The sequence below is a fragment of the Panthera tigris genome, chromosome A2 (assembly GCF_018350195.1).
Source record: "Panthera tigris isolate Pti1 chromosome A2, P.tigris_Pti1_mat1.1, whole genome shotgun sequence".
In the NCBI taxonomy this organism is placed as follows: Eukaryota; Metazoa; Chordata; class Mammalia; order Carnivora; family Felidae; genus Panthera; species Panthera tigris.
The window spans coordinates 93841061-93862019 of NC_056661.1; the positions used below are offsets into that span (position 1 = coordinate 93841061).

At 37.7% G+C, this 20959-nt stretch overlaps 1 protein-coding gene across 4 annotated transcripts in view; it reads left to right on the top strand.

Moving 5' to 3' along the window:
* Positions 1-20959, top strand: part of CDK14 (cyclin dependent kinase 14) — a 600313-nt gene that overhangs the window by 443813 nt on the left and 135541 nt on the right. For all 4 annotated transcript variants that reach the window (XR_006211062.1, XM_042966088.1, XM_042966101.1 and 1 more), the window contains exon 12: positions 205-253. Coding sequence is in view for 3 of the 4 variants with exons in the window: in XM_042966088.1 (XP_042822022.1) it covers positions 205-253 (49 nt within the window). In the remaining variant the exon portion in view is untranslated. The remainder of the gene's footprint in view (positions 1-204; positions 254-20959) is intronic.

Here is a 20959-nt window from a genome sequence, read left to right on the forward strand (position 1 = left end):
ACAATGCTTCGTATTTACAATGTTAAGATTTTCCTGTTTTATTCTTCGTAACTGCCTGATCTAGAGATGAAGATGTAGTGTGGCTAGTGGACTCATCACTAAATCAGACGCTATCTTTATAAAAGTTGAGCTTTTTTAAAAAACATATTTGCAAATTATACATCGGAAACAAATATTGTTTATCATCTTTCTTTTTTATTTCAGAACGCTTTACCCTGTACAGCTCTAAAAACCTTAGGCAAGCGTGGAATAAGTAAGTCCATATACCGTTTATGCTTGTTTTCTCTCTCTTTTTCTCTCAGTCCCTCTCTCAATTTCTAAAGTCTCCAAATAAGTTTGTCTTGACATTTGTTTCATTTGTTCATCCAAATATCCATTTCTCCATTCATTTAACCATTAAACAGTTGTTAAGGCATAACTATGCACCAGCCGCCATGTTCAGCCTAAGCCAATGCTGTTATATATGAGTTTGGGTTCTGAGAGCAACGTGGCATTGCTTCGAAATGATAAATCCTAAAATTCACTGGGTTCAGTCTTCTTGTAACTAAATTCAAGAAATATTTTAGCATCAGCAAAATAGCATTTAAGTGCAATTTAATGACTGATTCTAATCTAAATAATGTTGGTGAACACCTGTGAGCGAGATAAAATTGATCTTTCACATTTTTTCAGTTTATCTATTGTTCCCCTAGGCCTTCTTAGAAAACTAAGTACCTATATTGCTTGAAATGTATGTCATCTGTTTATTTGATTTCTGTTCTCTCATCTGATCTTGTTGAAATAGTTTTATTTATTGGTTTTGAAATTTGATGAAATCTGAAGATCTGAGTTTCTCAAGTTAATCATAGGTCTTTTATTGCAAGCCAACCTGTTAGTAAACCATTGAAAGTTGGAAAGCAGAGTAATTGAGTCACTCTTGTTAGTTGTGGATATCATATTTCAAGCATTATGCTGGGGAAAAAGTAACTGGAACTGCTTTGATTTAAAAATTTTTAAAGTGTCATAACAAAATTTTGTCTTTGGGGACTTCAGTATTATTGCCTTAGTTTTTACTGTTATGACATATTTAATTTTAGACACCATCAATTATAAAAATAAAAAAATAAGAAAAAACCTTTTTATAATAAAAATGCCTTTAATCGGTGTTGTCAGTAGATACAGTGGACAGCTTATTGTAAGGGAACTCATGGAATGAGTACGTGAAACTCTGCAGTGGTTTATTTGAAAGATTTGGCAGTTTATTTTTATTAAATCCATCTTAGAAGAGCGCTGGGATAATTATTTTTGTCTAACACAAGGCTTTGCATTTGCCATTTGAAGAGTTAGTTCTTATTATGTGTAGAGTCTCCTCTGGGAGGCATGCCGTCTTCTGGGAACATTCTGTGTGTGTTCCTCACTCTTTTGCCCTTCCACCTCCCCCTCTTTACTGATCAGCAGTCTAACATTTTAATTAAGTGCTTTCATACACCAGATAATATATACAGTATACAGTTCCTACCTTAATTAAATGATCAAACACATTCTCTCATATTGCTCAAAAAGTTTTGTCCAACCAGGTAACCATTGTATGAGACAATCTTTTATAAAGCAATTGAATTTCTAACCCCATCTTTGAAGTGACAGGAATATCTGCCGAATGTACACGTAGCGTTTGTGGCGGATAGCCTTCAATTTAGAGAACCTCCATTTCCTTCCATCAGAGGGACAAAGCTAGAATGACCTCCAAATTGCCCAGGAAAATAAATGGCAGATCTTATCCACTTAGAATCATCTACAAAAGATGGGAGAGGGGTGTCTGTAGACAATGCTGAAGGATATTTCTTCCGCCATCCTCTTGTGGTTATGACCCCATTCATTTCCACATGGCGCATTTCAGTCGTTCATTTTTGTGACTTGTATTCAGCACCACCTGCCATCACAAACAGTCTAGCATGCATGCCCAGGTGAAGGGCCTTTCTCATTCTGCCTTCAATAGTCACTAGTGAGATGCCTCTCAGAGAAGGTACTTCTAGCCATTTACATTACTCTACTCTGGGAGAAATGAGGTAAAAGAAAAGTAAAATTGAAATAGTATTCAAGCTTTGCATTGCTTCACTTCATTCTGACCACCTAAGACTTGATACTCCCTTTTCTCTGAGAGTTGTTCATGTTATAACAAAAGTAGTTAATTTCATTGATGGAAATCAGGATGTAGAATGCTCTGGTATTGACATTTTAGACATTTTAAAAACTATGTGCATCATGCACAATCTCCTTTAAATTTTTCTTAAAAGATGCTAGGTATTTTCTTAATAGATGCTTTTATTCTTAACAGCAAGTAAGAATTCTTCAGAATACGATTTTTCACAAAATAAGAAAACAGTTTTCTCTTTAAGATATAACTTCAGGGATATTTATTAATTGCATTTTCTATAGGATTTTTTATAGGATTTATAATTTTTCTACCAAAGCCAGGGTCTGAAATACTGAAGGAGAGGCGCCTGGGTGGCTCAGTCGGTTGAGCATCCGACTCTTGTTTTCCACTCAGGTCATAATCTGTCTCACTGTTCATGGGTTCGAGCTCCATGTGGGGCTCTGAGCTGTCATTGGAACCTGCTTGGGATTCTCTCTGTCTCTGCCTCTCCCCTGGTCATGCACTCACTCTCTTGCTTTTCCTTTTCTCTCAAAAACAAATTAATAAAACTTAAATTATTTTTAATAAAAAAATAAAATACTGAAGGAAATCTTACATTTTCATGTAAAGTCTTTTTAATGAGCTGGTAGAATTATAGTTAATGTTTTTCTTTTAATCTCTAACATCGCATATGCTTTTTAAAAAGAAATTACAAAAGCATTTAATAAACTGGGTCCTACCCTTAGATTACTTTTAAAACATGTTAGGGAAACTATTAAAAGCTGTTAGCTTGAGGTAAGATTTTTAAATTATAAACATAATTTGTTTAGAATCAAGCTATTTTTTAAGTCCCCATAAGTCTTATTTTTTGTTGCCTTAAGGAGTTATTTCAAAAAACACTAAGTATGGGGCGCCTGGGTGGCTCGGTCGGTTGAGCGTCTGACTTCAGCTCAGGTCATGATCTCACAGACCGTGAGTTCGAGCCCCGCATCGGGCTCTGGGCTGATGGCTCAGAGCCTGGAGCCTGCTTCCGATTCTGTGTTTCCCTCTCTGTCTGCCCTTCCCCTGTTCATGCTCTGTCTCTGTCTCAAAAATAAAACGTATAAAAAAAAAAAAAAAAAAAAACACTAAGTAATAAAATATCACGAAAAATGTTATAAAAATACTACTTTCTGGTATCCCAGTGTTACCTACTGAATCCTTAGAGCCAAGCAATAGCCTCTAGCCTATTAAAACCCAATGAAATTTACAGAAAACTGAAAATTCAGAGACATTAATTTGTTATTGATTCTTCATCCAAATGGACTTGTGACCTTGCAACCATCATAGACATTTCAACATCCCTCACTTCGGAATGAGCTCTAAGTTCAGAAGAACTGCATTTAAAGACTCGTAAGCAAGTGCTGGCTTTCTCCATCACTACAAACGAATTTGCTTGTCTACAAGCACAATTACGAAACGAGCTATCGGTAAATTCTCGTATATAGCAGTAATAGGTTCAAAATAAAGGAAACTAATTTGCAAGAACTAATTTGAATTCAATTTAGATGGGTTAATAGAAGACGGGTAGGTTAATATAAAAAAGTAAGTCACTGCTTAAAATTAAATAGCAATGTATTTAAAAATACATATTAACTCAGCTATTAAAGCTAGTGGATCTGTTAACCTGCCTAAAAGAGTAATAATTTCTTGAGAAGTGAATCCTTGAATCTCTTTGAACAGCTGTAACAAGTGACCCAGTTTATTTGGGGGCCAAGCCTGCCCTAGGTAACGCCAATACAATTCCCTGCTGACTTCGTTTATACCAGTAACCATGGGCATAATTTTATCCTTTGAAGGATTTTTTTAAGTATTCTGGGGAAACAATGCAATAATGGGAGAAAAATATCAAAAGATGCAGCAGATATCTAAACTCAAAAGGATAATATAAAGAAGAAATCTTAATTACAGGATTGAGATTAATAAATATATATTAATAAAGAAAAGAAAGTACTTTTATTCCCCTATATTGGACATGCATGAGTTGCGTGGGCTCTTCCTGTTTAAAAGGGGATTTTGGATTAAAGGGAGATAAATCTTAATTTTATATAAATACATGTACTGTTTTCTGACCTCCTTCAAAACATTCCATTTTATTTCATTGGAGTTATAAAACTCTCCCTATTTTTCTTCCAAATCTCTCTATTTAGAGTTGTCTGACATTGGCATGTATATGCAATCAACCAAGAATTTCAGCCACTTAAAAGATCTTTTATTATTTTGGCTGGAGAAGCAGCCTTAGTATATGCTCTCCAGCAATGTTAAGGGTAGGATTCCAGGAACACATTTGCTTGTTTTGGAACTTTTTAACAGCTGAACAATTTGGGGGGTTTGAACGGAGCAAAAAGAGAACCCAAGATAAACCACCCTGTCACAGAAGACATATTTGGAAAGAACAGCTCATGGTTGATAAAGCAATACGTGTCCACAGACTCGAATAGGTGTAGGGCAACCTCATCCTGCTCTCTCCACCTACGTGCTCTGGTTCGATTTATAATCCTCCTTGATAGGTAGGTCCAACTGAATTTCTCCTCTAAGAATTGAAAGCATTGATTCTTTAAAATGCGTAATAAGTACAGAGTCATTGTTATGAAGCTCCCTTAGTGGAAATGCAAAGATAGACAAGAAGACATTGACCTGCATATATCTGAATGCACCAACAGTGACAAACCCTGACTTAGAAGATTGAAGTGTTTCCTAACTTTGTATTCTTGAACTTTCCTTGAATACGTTCTCTCATTCAATGGTTAACTTTCAGAACATATTTTATAGATGACTTGCTAGATCCATGTTACATGTGCATAAAACATAGTCTTTAAAATAATATTTAAAAGAAAAATGTAAACTTTTCTCTGTAATTTATGTTGCTGATTCCCTGTTTTTCTTATGGCAACATCTGACTATGTTCAGTTAAGATTTAAATCAGTGCCTTCTCAAGAAACCAGAAGCCCTCTTTTTCTACTCTGCCTTATTGTTCTAAGTTGATCTGAAATTTTCCAAAATAAGAATATATTGCAAAGCAAGTTAGAACTTTCCATTTCTGTACCAGCTTAACTGTGTGAGAGGAACATAAGAATGGCTTTTGGCACTAGGAGGAGCAGTTGAGCTGAGCCAGATTCTGAAGTCCGTCCTCCACTTCCACATTTTTTTTTCATTGTTGATCATTTTTGTTATAAGTCTATTTACTTCAAAGTAACAGTTTTAATTTATTTAGTGCCTGGAGATTTCTTCCCCCAGTATTTCCAAAGAAATTATTCTGTACATTATCAATGCACTTTTTTTAGGCCTGGGTATATTGGGGTGACAAGCTCTACAGCAGACATTTTTGGAATTCCATTCTCTTAACCCCAGGATGAGTTGGAGCTGCAGCTCTTCCCTGCCCGCTCGGCTCGTGGATGTGAGCCCAGCTTCAGGAGGCTACAGGGGGTGCAATTCCTCATGACACCCTTGGAAATAGAGTTTGCAACACTTGGATAATCAGATCCACACAGGTGTCTGTCCTGATCTTGGACACCTGTACGTGGTGTTGTTTGGAGGCCCCAAAGCGGCAATTCAGAGGAATTTCTGGGAACATTCATTTTCACAAGAGTGATTCACTGTTTCAGCTACTGAAAGCAACATGTAGGTGTGATGTTTACCAGATCTGTTAAACCCCCTGCTACCTCACAGAGAACGGTTCTTCTAGAAAATTGAAAACTATATTTTTGAAAAGGGAAAGAGGAGTCCAGGTGCTGGTGGGAGTCCTAGAGAGCCCCGAAGAAGACAGTATCAAGGGCTGTCCAGAGATATGGGTCGGGGCAGGTGCCAGGAGGACACAGAGAAAGCTAGGCAAGAGAAAGTTGGGAAATTGCCAAAGGCCCAGACCTGGTTACTAATAGTAGCAATAGCATAGATATGATAACATATAAAACATACATAGTCAAAGGCCTAACATACCCTCCTTGCCCTGTAGTCAGAGTTGTGATGGGGTAGCCATGGTAATTAACACTTGGGCAGCCTTTTGCAATATAGAATTTGCTTTCTTGTATGTTTTCACATCCTCATGTCTTTTTTAACCATCTTGGGAAGTAGTCAGGACACATACTACTATCTCTATATAGCTTGAAAAAAAGAAAACATGCTCAGTGAGGTCAAATGATCGATGCTATGGAAAACTACAACTTGGAATGTATGCCCCAACGTGAATTTTAGGAAAGAAATATCAATTTAATAACCCTGATATTCACGTGGATCAATATCTTATTTTGTTTTGTTCTTATTACAATCTTGGTCATGGAGATCTCTTCTGGGAAATGATGCAATTCATTTCCAGTCTGGGTTTTCAGCAGCAAGAGAGCTGGGCTGGAGTAGAAATCTGACTTCTTTCCTGGGGAAAGTGTTTGTGGCAGGCTGACCACACACATCAACTCAGGCCTCCCCTGTGCCCACTGCTGGATAATGCACCATTGGGATAAAGGCGGGTTCGTGACAATCTTAAGTGCTAGAGATGACAGGCCTCCTGGCCACCCATTCAGGCCCTGCTAGTGACATTCGTACCCTATTCCACACAGCTCCCACTTCCCCCAGGAGGTTATCCTCTGTCATTTTGTGCCATTGCCAGATATCTTGTCTATGTCTTTCTTGTGGTAGCAAAGAATTTGCTATCATTAATAACCCCTGGTGATGGCCAAGGGCAAACCCCGTGCTATTCGTTATCCGTTGAGCACAAGTTTTTTGTTCCACTTCTGATAGACAGAAAATATCCATCTTCTCTCTTACTAATTGGCAGTACGTGCCAGGCTTGGGACCTGGCAATGGCTATTGTTTTTCAGCTTTTTAAATGATGTGTTGGATTCCTCATCCCCAAGTACATACTTATGGTGCAGCTAATACCTTCTTTCTGCCATCCAGCTCATTAAGGAATAAAATCCAGCCATGCTTCTGAAGTGGCACAGGGTTTCCAGGAGCAGCTGGGCTGCCTGTTTCTGTGAAAGGAGGGCAACATATAGAATTAGGCTTTCTTGAACTGTTTCCCGAAACAGATTCTAGAAGCGTGTGTGAACTGAAGTTCTGCTTCTCCAAAATCTAAAACGGTGTGTTTGTGTTCTGTGGCTGCCATAACAAATTACCATAAATATTTTGGTGTAAAACACCACAGAAGTATTATCTCACGGTTCTGTTGAGCTGGAGTTTGGATGGGCTCAGCTTGTTTCTTTGCTCTGGGTCTCACAAGACCAAACTCAGCTATCGGTAGGCCTGGGCCCTATCTGGAGGGGTGGAGGAAAAATCTGTTTGCAGGCTTATTTAGACTGTGGGCAAAATTCAGTCCCTAGTGGCCAGAGGGCTGAGCCCTCTTTTCCTTACTGGTTGTCAGCAGGAACTCTCACCCAGCAACCAAAGGCCGTCTGTTTCCTCATCACACTGCCCCCTCCTGCTTCAAACCAGTCAATGGCAGGAGTCTTTCTCATTGCTTCATAACTCTCTCACTTTCCCTCCTGCCCTATCTCTTCTGCCTTCAGTAGGAGAAAGTTCTTTGCTTCTAAAGGCCTGCCCGTATTATCCAGGTTAATCTCTCTGTTTTAAGATCTGCAACCTTAATAACATCTGCAGAGTCCCTTTTGCCATGGAAAGTAGCATATTCACAGGCTTCAGGGATTAGTGAGTGGACATCTTTGGGGCCATTCTCTCCACAAGTGGATACTGGGGTTTCCTATTCAGTGATGAGTCATGGGGTAAGGTAGAGCAGAGGGGGCAATCCCAGCCTTCACCAGGTCAGACACAGTCTGTTCCGTCTGATCTCTGACCCATCTAGTGACAAGCACAGATGTCACTCTGACTCTGGTGGCTCCATGTTGCCCGGTTCACATTAGGTATCCCCAAAATCAGGAAGAAATCATTTTCTACCTCTCCTGCATAGAGGAAAAAAAAAAGAGATTATTCTCCAGAAAGTCCATAGTCTCTGAATTATCTGAAACTTTGGCCTAGCATTTCTGTCCCCTTTAGGTCAGTGCTGTCCAATACAACCTTCTTCATTGATGCAAATCTTTTCTATCTGGACTGCCCAGTGCAGCAGCCACTAACCTCCTATGGCTATTGATCGCCTGACATGTGGCTAGAGTGATTTAGGAAATGAATTTTAAAGTTTATTTAACCTTAATTAATTTAATGTGAATAGCCATAGGTAACTGCCATATTGGGCAGCACAGTTGTAGCTCAACGTGTAAACTATTCATTTATTTTCAGTGCCCACCAGTGTAGTACAAGTGTGGATGTCTGATGCTTTGGAAAGTCTATGCGTTTGAGTTCTTGGCATTTTGTGCTCAAGTATACAGAGATCTTCCTTTATATTTTTGCTTCTCATCCCTGTCTTTTATTTGTAAACACTGAGAAAATAATAGCTCTGGGGGACCCAATGAGTGTAATAAATCTGCAGAGGGACTAGTAAAAGTATCAAAGAGCATCAAGCAGACATTCCTTCCCCTCCTCCTCCCCTCAAGAAGCCACGCTGTTCCCTCCTGAGGGGCACTGCCTGTTGCAAGTGTCTCTATTCCTTTCTCCTTCTCTGTTCCCGCTCTCTCTTTTCTGTTGGGAACTGCTAGGGGTTAGACACACAGCTCTCTCCCCTTTTTGAACTCCCTCAAGAATTCACCTCTCTGCTGTTGTTCCTGGCCCCCTTGATCTACCCTAACTCTACTCAGAAAGTATCATAAAGGCTTAGTTTCCTCTTCACCACATAGGAGATGCTATTGAGAATCTCCACTTTCTAAATAAGCTTCCCATGGACCCCATGGGTACATATGTTAATTATTCAGCTTCAGAATATTGAAAATTACCACATTTTAAAAAGTGAAACATAAACTGAAATGCAGTTTTCACTGCTCTTTTATTTATTTAAAAAAAAACTGGATATGAAAAAAACTCAACACTTATTTTTATCATTTTCTTTTGGTTAAGAAAATATTTATGAGTTGGGGCGCCTGGGTGGCTCAGTTGGTTGACCGATTGACTTCGGCTCAGGTCATGATCTCACAGTTTGTGAGTTCAAGCCCTACGTTGGGCTCCGTGCTGACAGTTCTGAGCCTGGAGCCTGCTTCGGATTCTGTGTCTCCCTCTCTCTCTGCTCCTCCCCTGCTCCTGCTCTGTCTCTCTCTGTCTCAGAAATAAATAAACATTAAAAAAAATTTTTTTAAAAAAGAAAATGTTTATGAGTTTAGTGAACCGTCAGCCTCAAAATTAAGATGAACATAAAAAGTCACTGGAAGGGTACCTGGGTGGCTCAGTTGGTTAAGTGTCCCAACTTTGGCTCAGGTCATGATCTCATGGTCCATGGGTTCAAGCCCCACATCAGGCTCTGTGCTGACAGCTCAGAGACTAGAGCCTGCTTCAGATTCTGTGTCTCCCTCTCTGTCTCCCCTCCCCTGCTTGCACTCTATCTCCCTCTCTCAGAAATAAACATTAAAAAAAAATGAATAAATAAAAAATTTTTAAAAAGTCACTGGAGAAAGAAATGATTTTAACAACATTGTCTTTTGTATCCACCTCACCCACTCCACACTTTTCTTTGGTCAGTTATCATGAAAATTAGGATTGGGCAAACCTCATTATATGGGGAGACTTTCTATAAAAGTGGGCACAACTTCCACCAATTGTGAAGATATAGTTAATAGACTTGACCTTGTAAGAAAGAATACACAGTCAATAAATACTTTTGATATGAACCAAAAAATAATAGAAAAGAAGAAGGAAGGCTGCAAAAACTCATAGTTGGCCAAATGGGAATAAAATGCCTGAAATCCATGTGATTTGGCATCACAGGGTTCAAGTTCCAGTCCTAGATATGCTACTCAATGGTATAATGTTTAGAAAGCTCACTAATCAATCTGAGCCCCAGTTGTTTAGTCTTTAAAACCCTTGGCAGGATTATTGTGAGGATTGAATAAAGCATGAGTGTTCATGATGGGGCACCATTGGCCAACATTAGCTTACCTCCCTCTTGTTTCTCAGCACACCCTGTCCTCCCCTGCCAGTTAGATTGTTTCATTCAGTTCCAAATAAGCAACAGTTCTTGAACATGAGTCCCACTGCTATACAGGGTCCCCAGACATCTTCTGGACTATTTCTTCTACCTTCTTAGGAACACATGCTGAACTGCTTGGTCACCAAATCATTAAAAAAAATACTTCTTATATAGAAACAAGATTCCCTCATTCTCAGCAGCTCCTTCCTAAGAGTGATATGTTAACAAATAGCATTGTACATAATTAACGTAGAACTTTGATTTATCCTAAGTCTTTAAACACATCTACTAGACAGTTTTCCTAATTATATTGAAAGAAACCCATGGACACTGTTATCAAGTTCAAAGCATCTGTTGGAGCTTTCCTGTCATGCTCTTCATACATGGACTTATAGGTAAGACTACACCAGGTGTGTTAGTTCTGGGTGTCCACTTGACCCAGAGATGAGTGGTGAGACCAAAAATAATTATTCTTGCTGTTTTGGGGTTTTTAATGGGGCGGGTGGACAACTTATCCCTAGAAACATAATTAATGAAGGCTGGGAGCATGGCCTTCATTTGGTACATCTGTCATCACCAAGGAGCAAACCGGTAGGGAATTCCAAAGGTAACTTGGCCTTTTTCTTTCAGACATTGAACCGAGTCCATACCCTAAAGCACAAATCTCATGTTACCTGGTCATATTGATCATGGGAGTGATTTTAATAATAGATTTCATTATGTCTTTAACAACAACAACAACAACAAAGATACCTTAAAATGCCATAAACAGACAAGGATACAACCCCCAAACCAATTATCCTTTGTCTTATCTAAAAGAGCATTTTTAGATCATTTGGACATTTTGGGGATCGCAAAAGAACCTAGTGGCAGTTTACAGTTGAAGTCTTATAGTATATATGTGTGTGGATGTCCTTAATCAGACTATAAATGAGATATAAGTGAATAGAAGTATCAACACAAAAGAACAATATTCTGGCCCTTGTTGCATTTGTCACAGAGCATATCTTTGTGTATCTGTATGTGAGTTCTCTGCTAGACCTCAGCTGTATGTAATCCCTCAAGACTTGATATACAAACATAATGCCAAATAGAGAATTTCCCTTAAATTATTCAAATCTCCCCATAAGTGATTTCCCACTCTTCCTGCAATGGAAAACATTTGATCATAAATTCAATTAAATCAGTCATCATCTTTGTGATGTTTGTCCAGCTAAATCCTTTAGTGACAACACCAATAAACATAGCAGCTGTGTGTGTGTGTGTGTGTGTGTGTGTGTGTGTGTGTGTGTGTGTGAGAGAGAGAGAGAGAGAGAGAGAGAGAGAGAGTGTGTGTTTATGGCATGACTGTTGGGGAATAATTGATCTGAAGTCAAGATAAAGGATAGGTCTCATTTCTTAGGCTATATTTTGACCACTTCACTGCAGCCAAGGTTTAAAAATTAAACTCATAACAGGGATAAAGTCATGTATATTCCATTAAATTCATTGGCTTTTATTTTCCAACTTAGAGCCTAGTCTTAATATATTGAGTTTTAGATCAAAACTGGTATACTTTGGAGATGTTAGTGAAAGCTCTCAAACCACAGTAACCATTTTTCTTCCTCTCTCTTCTGCACTTTCCCCTCCCTAGTTAAAACAAAAGAAAGTCGACTGTCAACATACTTTTAAGCTTCTCCAGGAAAATTCCATAATAGGACTACAGTACTGTTTATGATTTCTCAGAGTTATGTCAGCTGAAGAAGTAAGGTTTATTAGAGGCTTATAAGTGTTGATTGTTTCTCGACTTGATCCTAAAGCTTTCAGACAACTATAACTAACTGCTTCCCCTCATTTTCATTATAGCTTTGCTGCTGATCCTATTAATTTGGATATAACTGAACCCTTAATCATGCAGATCTTTATGTATGTGCATATCCATGTGGCCTGTAGAGGGCAGCATGTTCTGGGGAAAGAAAAAGTGAGATAAGCCACTGATTTTTTTTTTTCCTTTAGCAAAACAAGTAAGATATCTCTAGTAGAGAAGTCAGAGCTTCCCCGCGCTTTGATTGTCTGCCACTTTAGGTATCTGCTTAGATGGCGGATGTTATTATTGTCTCAGGTCCTTTGCAGGCTACTTGATTAAGGATTACACCAGATTCCATGCCTTTGCCTCTGAATAGAATGGAACACATCATTTTATTTACACATGAATACAAATATGATTTTTCCATTTGTCTCTCATTTCTTGTCACCCTTAACTGAAGTTTAGAATTTGAGTTGAATTACACCAGCAGTTGTGATTTTATTTAGTGTCAAATTAGGCTTTGCTCTATTCCAGAATTCTGCTACCTCACATCTTTATTTTTAGGTTGTGACCCCTGAAAAAAATCTGATGTCTCTTATTCTCCCCCAAGAAAGTGAAGAAGATTTCCACAGGGACATCTTCCATCCATCGTGACTTTAGGCTCTTTCTCTTAATGGCCAGCACATTTTTAGAGTAATCACTGACCCAGCCAGACCTCTTCTGTATAACTGCATTCACTAATTTTCTCAACCCAGTTTCTACTTCTCATCCAAAGAACCAAATCTTCCCAGTGTATAAACTACACAATTGTTTTAAATTTTAGAAATTTCTAGAAGTTGCAGCAGATCTTGAAAGGGCATAGAACAGCACTGTGCAATAGATCTTTATGCATTGATAAAAATATTTTATATCTGCACAGTCCAGTATGGTAGCTCCTAGCCACACATGGCTGTTCTTTAACTTAAAATATGGTTAGTGTAATTGAGGAATTGAGTTTTTATCTTATTTAATTTTAATTAATTTACATACTCACATGTGGTTTGTGGTCGCCAAATTGAACAGTGCAGAATAGTGCATGAATTCTGATCAGTTCATAATAAATGTTTTACCAGAATATATTGTGAGGTAGATTAGATCTTGTAGCTAAAAGTCTACTACCCAGACTTGTAGTCCCTTGCTTATTCTTTCTCATAGAGCTGTAGGCTTAAATCCACATCCTCAGACTCTGCCCCAGGATTTCTTTCTCTCAGAACATCTGAGAGATTTCCAATTTTCCAGTTCTTTGATTTTGTTGAATATTGAGCATATCTCTCTTGGATATCCAGAATGGAGTTTTAAAGCCTGGCGTTTCGGCAGCACTATTCCTCTGGGCATCTAACATGTCACCATCTCAGTTTGATCACATCGTGATGTCTAGATTTTCTTTTTTTTAATTTTTTTAATGTTTGTTTATTTTTGAGAGAAAGAGAGACAGAGCATGTGTGGGGGATGGGCAGAGAGAGTGGGAGACACAGAATCCGAAGCAGGCTCCAGGCTCCGAGCTGTCTGCACAGAGCATGATGCAGGGCTCAGACTCATGAGCTGTGAGATCATGACCTGAACTGAAGCCAGACACTCAACTGACTAAGCCACCCATTGCCCCTAGATTTTCCTAAATATAGAAATAAAATTTAAGAATATGCTAAAATGTGTCAAGCCACAAACAAGCTTATTCCTTAATTTGGAGTGCGCCCCCCCACACTCTGTCTCTCTGTATGAAATAATTCTTTACACTGACTAAAAATAAAGCCTGTGCTTGTTCCATCCATTATAAAGTGACCTCGATGTTCTTTTGAAAATGTTCTCATAAGTTCCCAAGTAATAATTCTTTCAAATGCTTCTGTATTTTTATACACAGTGTGCAAATGCATATCTTCAGTTTCCTATATTATACTGATATTGTTGGTTTGAAGACATAAGGAGACTTTTTTTTAATAGTTTGTATTGTACCTCTAGCTTCTGCCTGAAAATACCCTTACCTACATATACCTGGCAATTATAAGTAGTTGGACCCCAGAGGATAATAAATATGCAGCTTTTCAACTTTATTCAGTTATCTTTCTTTTATTTAATATGTAAAGATGGAATTAGTACTCAAGCAAATAACCAGCTCTAACAGTTAAGTCAGTTTGAGGTTTCTTTAAGTCATGGATATGGAATGATAACCCTTCCATTATAAATCATTTTCCATAAGAGCCAAATGTGGCATTAAAGGCAGGAATAAAGGAATGTGCAACTCAAAGGTTGTGCTCATTTCAGTAAAGATAGCCTTACCTTATTCTGTGCTCCCCATCAAACCACCCTTTATAGCACCCATGCCCCCAGCTCCACAACCTCTTCTACATAATGAGAAACAAAAGGGCTGCTTGGTAGCCACATTTTTCTTTAAGAAACCATCCTCTTGGCGGGGGCATCTGGGTGGCTCAGTCAGTTAAGCGTCTGACTTTAGCTCAGGTCATGATCTCACAGTCCCGGAGTTTGAACTCCGCATTGGACTCTACACTGACAGCACAGAGCCTGGAGCCTGCTTCAGATTCTGTCTCGTCTCTCTCTCTGCCCCTCCCCTGTTCATGCACTGTCTTTCTCTCCCTCTCTCTTAAATATAAATAAACATTTTAAAAAACTAAAAAAAGAAAAAAAAAAAGAAACCATCCTCTTGGAAAAGCCTAGGCATCCCTATATCTCAAGTAACAACAGAACAAAATAGGGAGGGATCATGATGTTTCTGTCAATGCTGACAGCTTTAGGACTGGGTTCCCATGCACAAAGCCATTCCCTGTCAGTCTAAGAGTGGTAGGCTTTCTGTTAATGGACATTTGTGTTATCTGCAGAGAAACCATTAGACAGAAGTCTCTATTACATAGCAACTATTTCTGTGCTGGGAATAGCCATTTGTAAATTCCATAAACACCTAGGCTATTTGATAATGATGCAAAGATATGCAGATTTATATAGGTACAGAGAGAAAAAAATGCAAGGTCAAAGGCAAGGGCTAAGAACTAGGAGAAGACTGTAAAATACCAGTTCTTAACTCTTCTTGAGTTAGAATATACCCTACACATTTGTTGCTAAAAATCACTCCTTAAATTACACACTCTCATATAGGAATAAATGATATCTTTTGATTGAAATATGAAATACTTTTTTCTAAAAATTTTAAGATCTCTCCTCTGATGGGTTCTCATATTTGTAGCATTCATCACATCACAGAGTAGAATAAATTATTTTCTAGGGCTTGAACCGCAAAACCAAATCAAACACAAACAAATGTTTTCCCCATGCTAACTTTAGCCCAGGCCACGTAAGAAATTACAGTAATCCCTCTCCAAACACATGTTGCAGTAAGTCAGAATTCTAGTAGCCAACAGTTTGATATTCTACAGTTCTGAGGGCGCTGATTCACATGTTTGTGAGTCACTGTACTTGGGGACCATTTGAACATAAGGGTTGGGAAAAGAAAAAGAGGAATGAGGATGACCAGGTAGAAGACATGCTTTTTACTGTAGTCTTGATAATGTGGATTTGAGGTCAGCAACCAAGTGCCTGCTAGGCGAGAGAAAATCAAGACATACAAAATAGGCCAGGAACCAGTCATGCTGGGCCACAAAATGAGGAAGATATTAGACCGTTATAAAGAGGGAAAACATAGAATAAAGGGGAGATTGACCAAGAGGGGAGAATACCTTGATATGTAACACAACAAAACACATTTACAAAATCTTCTTGAAATTAAATAATTCCTGAAGCATATCTATCAAGAAAATGTATCTATCTTTAGGTATGTAAAATGATATTCAACATATTTTTACTTAAGATGCTCTATCATTGTTTTATTTGATGAGCGTTTTAAAAAATGAGTTGTTTTTTGTGTGTTTTGGTTTGAATTGGCTTTGGTATAAGTTTATTCATGACCTTGAAGCTTTTATTTTTTCCAGTTGTAAATTTCCCTATGAGGTGTTTTCTACCAAAGGATTTTCAGGGATATAGTCTGATTTAGAGAAAACTTCTTTTACTGCATTTAGTAGGTCAGTTTAATTTTTTTCATGGATGGAAGTCATGGAAAATTAACAGGAATGTTTATTATTAAATACTAACAACTGTGTGTGTTCATGGCGCACATGGATGTGCCTATGGCATGCCATATGCGTTTGTCTGAATTATCTCATTTAATCCCAAAATAACTCTCAAAAAGTTTTCCACACTTTTCTGATAGGAACATTTAAGCTTCTTTTAGAAAGTTTATTTCCCCTCCTTCAATTATATTGTAGCCTCAAGAGCAAGTAAATGTATCCCTCATTTGCTATTTTTTATGTAACAGGGCTGAGACTAGGATGAGGCAAGGAAAGCACTCACCTTGGGTTCAGAATTTAAGGTGGCACCAAAAAAGAACTGAGTAATCAAGACAAATAATGTTTTAATGCAGTATTTTAAAAAATCAAAAAGCTGCCTCGGTGGTTCCTATGTCTCCATCCAACAGCCCTTCAGTAGCCCGCCAGTCCCCCAGGTGCATAACCTCTTCCTTCTGAAACACCAGTGCTGGTGAGGTTATAGAGAAGTGGATCCATTTATTTACTGCCAAGGGCACTATAAACTGATAAACAACATGGAACATATAATGGAAATGTGTTAAAAGCTGTAAAGATATTCATTCATGGCACCATCAAGAAATTTGATTTAGGGGTTCCTGGGTGGCTCAGTCAGTTAAATGTCCGACTCTTGATTTCCGTTCAGGTCATGATCTTATGGTTCATGAGATCAATCCCTGCATTGGACTCTGTGCTGACAGCGTGGAGCTTGCTTCGGATTCTCTCTCTCTCCCTCTCTCTCCCTCTCTCCCTGTCCTTCCCCCACTCACTGGCACTCTCTCTCTCTCTCTCTCTCAAAATAAATAAACACACACAAAAAAATCTGTGAACTGTGACTGAAATGTAATATACAAGATGAAAACTGTTGTGTTAGAGTGGTAGAATTTGGGGTGATTTTTTTTCTACTTTCTGAAAATTATCTATAATACTGTCATGGTATTTTAATAAGAAAAATATGTTACATAATTAGTGTAGAGTTTCTGTTTGAGGTAACAAAAGGATTTTGAAATAGACATTGGTAATGGTTGAACAATATTGTGAATGTAATTAATGCCACTGAAATGCATACATGAAAATGCTTAAAATGACAAATTTTAGCATATATATATGCGTATATATATATATATATATATATATACGCATATATATTTATACACAATTTTTAAAAAACCTAGACACCTTTTATAATCATCAGCATGGTTCAGTAACCCCCACAGGGCCCCCAGTGATCCCTGTCTTTTGGTCTTTCCACCCTTGGGTAGTCTTTCCCACCTTGTACCAGGTTTGGTCTTGGTGACCAATAGCATAGGACAGAAGTGATGGCACATTAGTGTTCGAGTTAGGTTGTAAAAGACTTCAGCTCCTTCCTTAGCTCTGCCTGCCCCCCTTTCTCTCTAATCACTGGCTCTGCAGAAGCCAGCTGCCATGTCATGTGAACAGCCCTATGAAAAGACCCACATGGTGAGGACCTAAGACCTCTTGCCAACAGCCATGCGAGTGAGCCATACTGGGAGGGGATTCACCAAGCCCAATCAAGCTTCAAATGACTGGCTCTGGACATAAACTTGACTGCAACCTTGTGAGAGATCCTGAGCCAGAACTACCCAGTTAAGCTGCCCTAGGATTCTTGAACCTCAGAAACTGTAATAATAAATACTCATTTTAATTTCCACCTAACTTCTACATCTGTACCCATGAGTATGCAAGAAATACCAATAGTTTTTCCCCTATCCTTGAGGTCTTATTTTCTCCTCTTAATGGAAGTTCTTGGTGCAGGAAACATTGTGAAAACAAGTGCAGTATATTAAAAGGAGAGCTGTGTAGTAAAGTGAAAAAAAAAGGTTTTCATCCTAGCATCCCAGTATGACAGTCACGAAGCTGAATGCATCACCAGGACTTGACCTCATATAAAATGCCTACAGCCGTGTTTTTCCATATGGAGATTTGGTAAAACTAACTATAATATTTAGGGAATAGTGATTGAAAAGTAAATACCCCATGGTTTAAAAAAAAAAAAAAGCATACACCCTCAACAGGAAAAAAATATTTATGGATGTCCAAATTTGTTGGCAGTAATCTTTTTTTCTTCACTAGAGGGAAAACAAAAAGCTAATATGACCTCAATATGAACTTGAGTTTGACTTTCAGGGGTTTAAAGAGAGCTTTTAAAATTCAGGTTTTGAAAGAAAATTTTATCATGCAAAATATATATAAGGTGATAAAAATTACAAAGCAGTAAAATGCTATATTTGCTCAGACCTATACACACAGGAGTAAACACATCTAATTGATAAAAACTCATTACTTCCAGATTGTAGACTTAGGAGATGTTTTTATTTTCCTTTACTTGTTTCAGGATTTTCTGATTCTCTAGATTGAGAGAATCAGGAAAGTATCTTACTTTTATAATGAGGAAAAAAAAGGTACAAATCAAGCCTTCAGAAGGATGATACACAGGAGAGAGCATCAGCAGTTGAGGCACATAACATGCTCTGCCCCTGACTTTGCTGTGTGACCTTGGTTGTGCTGCTCCTCCTTTCTGAGCCTCAGTTTCCTCACGTGTAAGGAGGGACAGTGATGATCATCTCATGGCTCAGCATGCGGAATAGACAGCGCAAAGAATCTCTAGCACATAGTAAATGATCCACAAATGCTCTGTCCTCCTTTGTATACTTGCCCACAGTATTTAGAACAAGGGTGTCATTTGCTGGCTGGTCACGTCGTTTGTGATAATCAGGGGGCATCTGATAGTTCAACGGGCAAGTGATTCAGAGTAGAGTCTAGAAGAAACGCTCTGACAGGGAAGATGGGAGGCTCCTTGCAAGAGCAATAAACACTGAAAGATATTTTGACTTTTCTTCCTAAGGATCATCAGGCCCTTTATAAAGGATGTCCAAATATTTGACAGGTCTAACCCAATTCTTGTTTTGGACATAAGCATACAGTTCTTTTTCACATCATAATGAAGTCATATATTTTCAAGACCAGATGCAATATCTGCAATATAAAAGAAAGAAGCTGAAGTTAGAATCCCCAGAAAATATAGTGTTCATTTGCCTTAACTAAAATTCAACAACCCATAATAAGCTCTGACCTAACCAAATTTTCTTTCGTATTGATTTAAATGGGAGCACTGGTTTTAGTGATTTTCTCTAATCCTAACCATATGATACCCTTAGTCTACAAGATGACAATTTTTTTAAGGAATAAGGGAACATCTATATTAGCATGGATGCTAAATTGTACATCTTTTACCTTCATTTTTTTCTTTTTATGTTTTTCTTAATATCTTGGATCATGTCCAGTCTCTAAGGAAATAAACATGTGAAGTGAGTTCTGTGGAATGTTAACTGTGCTGGTATTTTTCTTTCTTTTATCAAGCCCCAAGATTCACCAAAATTGATATAAATTCACCATGCCTTCTTTAAAAAGCGTAACAGCAAGGCATTCTTCCTGTAGGAGTCAGACTGTAAAAGGTGATTTCCTTTTACTCCATTTGGTTTAAGCCTGTAAAAAGCATTAAGTGAAAAATCTGATATATTTGTTAGGGCATTTATTGCATTACTACGTTATATTTGCAGTTTTCAGTGAAAGGTTTATTGAGAACATAAACTTTGAAGAGGTTTTGTTCAGGATTAAAGATATATTTTTCTTCTCTTTTGGTGAAATAATATCACGCAAAATGATACCTTTCGGGAGCTATTTTTAGCACTGTTTATAGTCAGAGGATGCACCGTTCCATTCTGGTGAAGCAGATATCAGCTTCCAAAACTGCCTCTGATGATGAGATTTGTAACTTCCATAGGGTTTCTGAGGAATAAAAGGCTGTGAAGTTAACCAGTTTCCATTAACTCATTTTAACATAATATAGATGCACCAATAAGTCAAACAGTTTTGCAGCCTTTTGTAGTCAAAATGTTTTTCATACTGTCCATGTAATTTGGACTAAATATTTAGAACGTATCTATCTGAAATGTAAAACATAAGCCATTGCTAAGGTTTAATATGCATTAATTTTTTATTGTATGCATTAATTCTTTTTATAAATGAAGATTTGAATTTACACTCCCTACGCAATCTTTTATCATCAAAAATGAGAATTGCCTTTTTCAGAAGAAACAGTGCTATAATCAGTCACTTAGAATTCAGGAAAATTGGATCATCTCTATTGTCTAAATAGCATAAATGTCAAAAATGTCACAAGGGTAGAACATTCATTAACAATTTGCTTCACTCTTGATTTCATAAAGACGTTTTGAAAATTTCTGAAACAGGTAAAATAATCTGATGATCTATTTAAGCAAGTTATGGTAAGCAAAGGTCAATCTTCACAGCAGTCCTGTAAAGTAGAAGAGAGTTATTAATTTTATCCTGATCTATAATCAGAAGTTGGAAAGGTTACAAGTTGCCTGATGTCCTTGAGCTAACAATGGAATTCCACACAGGGAAGGTCATGTGGTTATGGTTGTGTGGTTATGAAGGTCTAGTGTTTATGATTGGATATAACAATAAACAAAATAACTTGGATGTTGAAAATCAATTCTGTTGAATGCACATCCTTTGGGTTTTGTGGGTATTCTATACTGACTTGTGAGTTTAGAATTTTAAATATTCTGTAAGTTTTATCCTTCTGTTTACAAGGGTTAGTTATTATTAATATATTTTTACTCATTTCTTTTATTGAAATAAAGTATCCTTTTCTCTCATGTCCTTCAGTCAGAGGATTAAAAAGTAATTATTTGTGCCTCTTCTGCTGTAAATCACATTATTAAAGTAAAATACTCAACAAAAGCATAGAATCATATAATCACTAGTCCACTAAAACTATGAATCTTTTCTAAAACATAACTGAGGTACAAGTGTAATGCCTGACAGGTTTGTACCATTCCTATAGAAGAAAA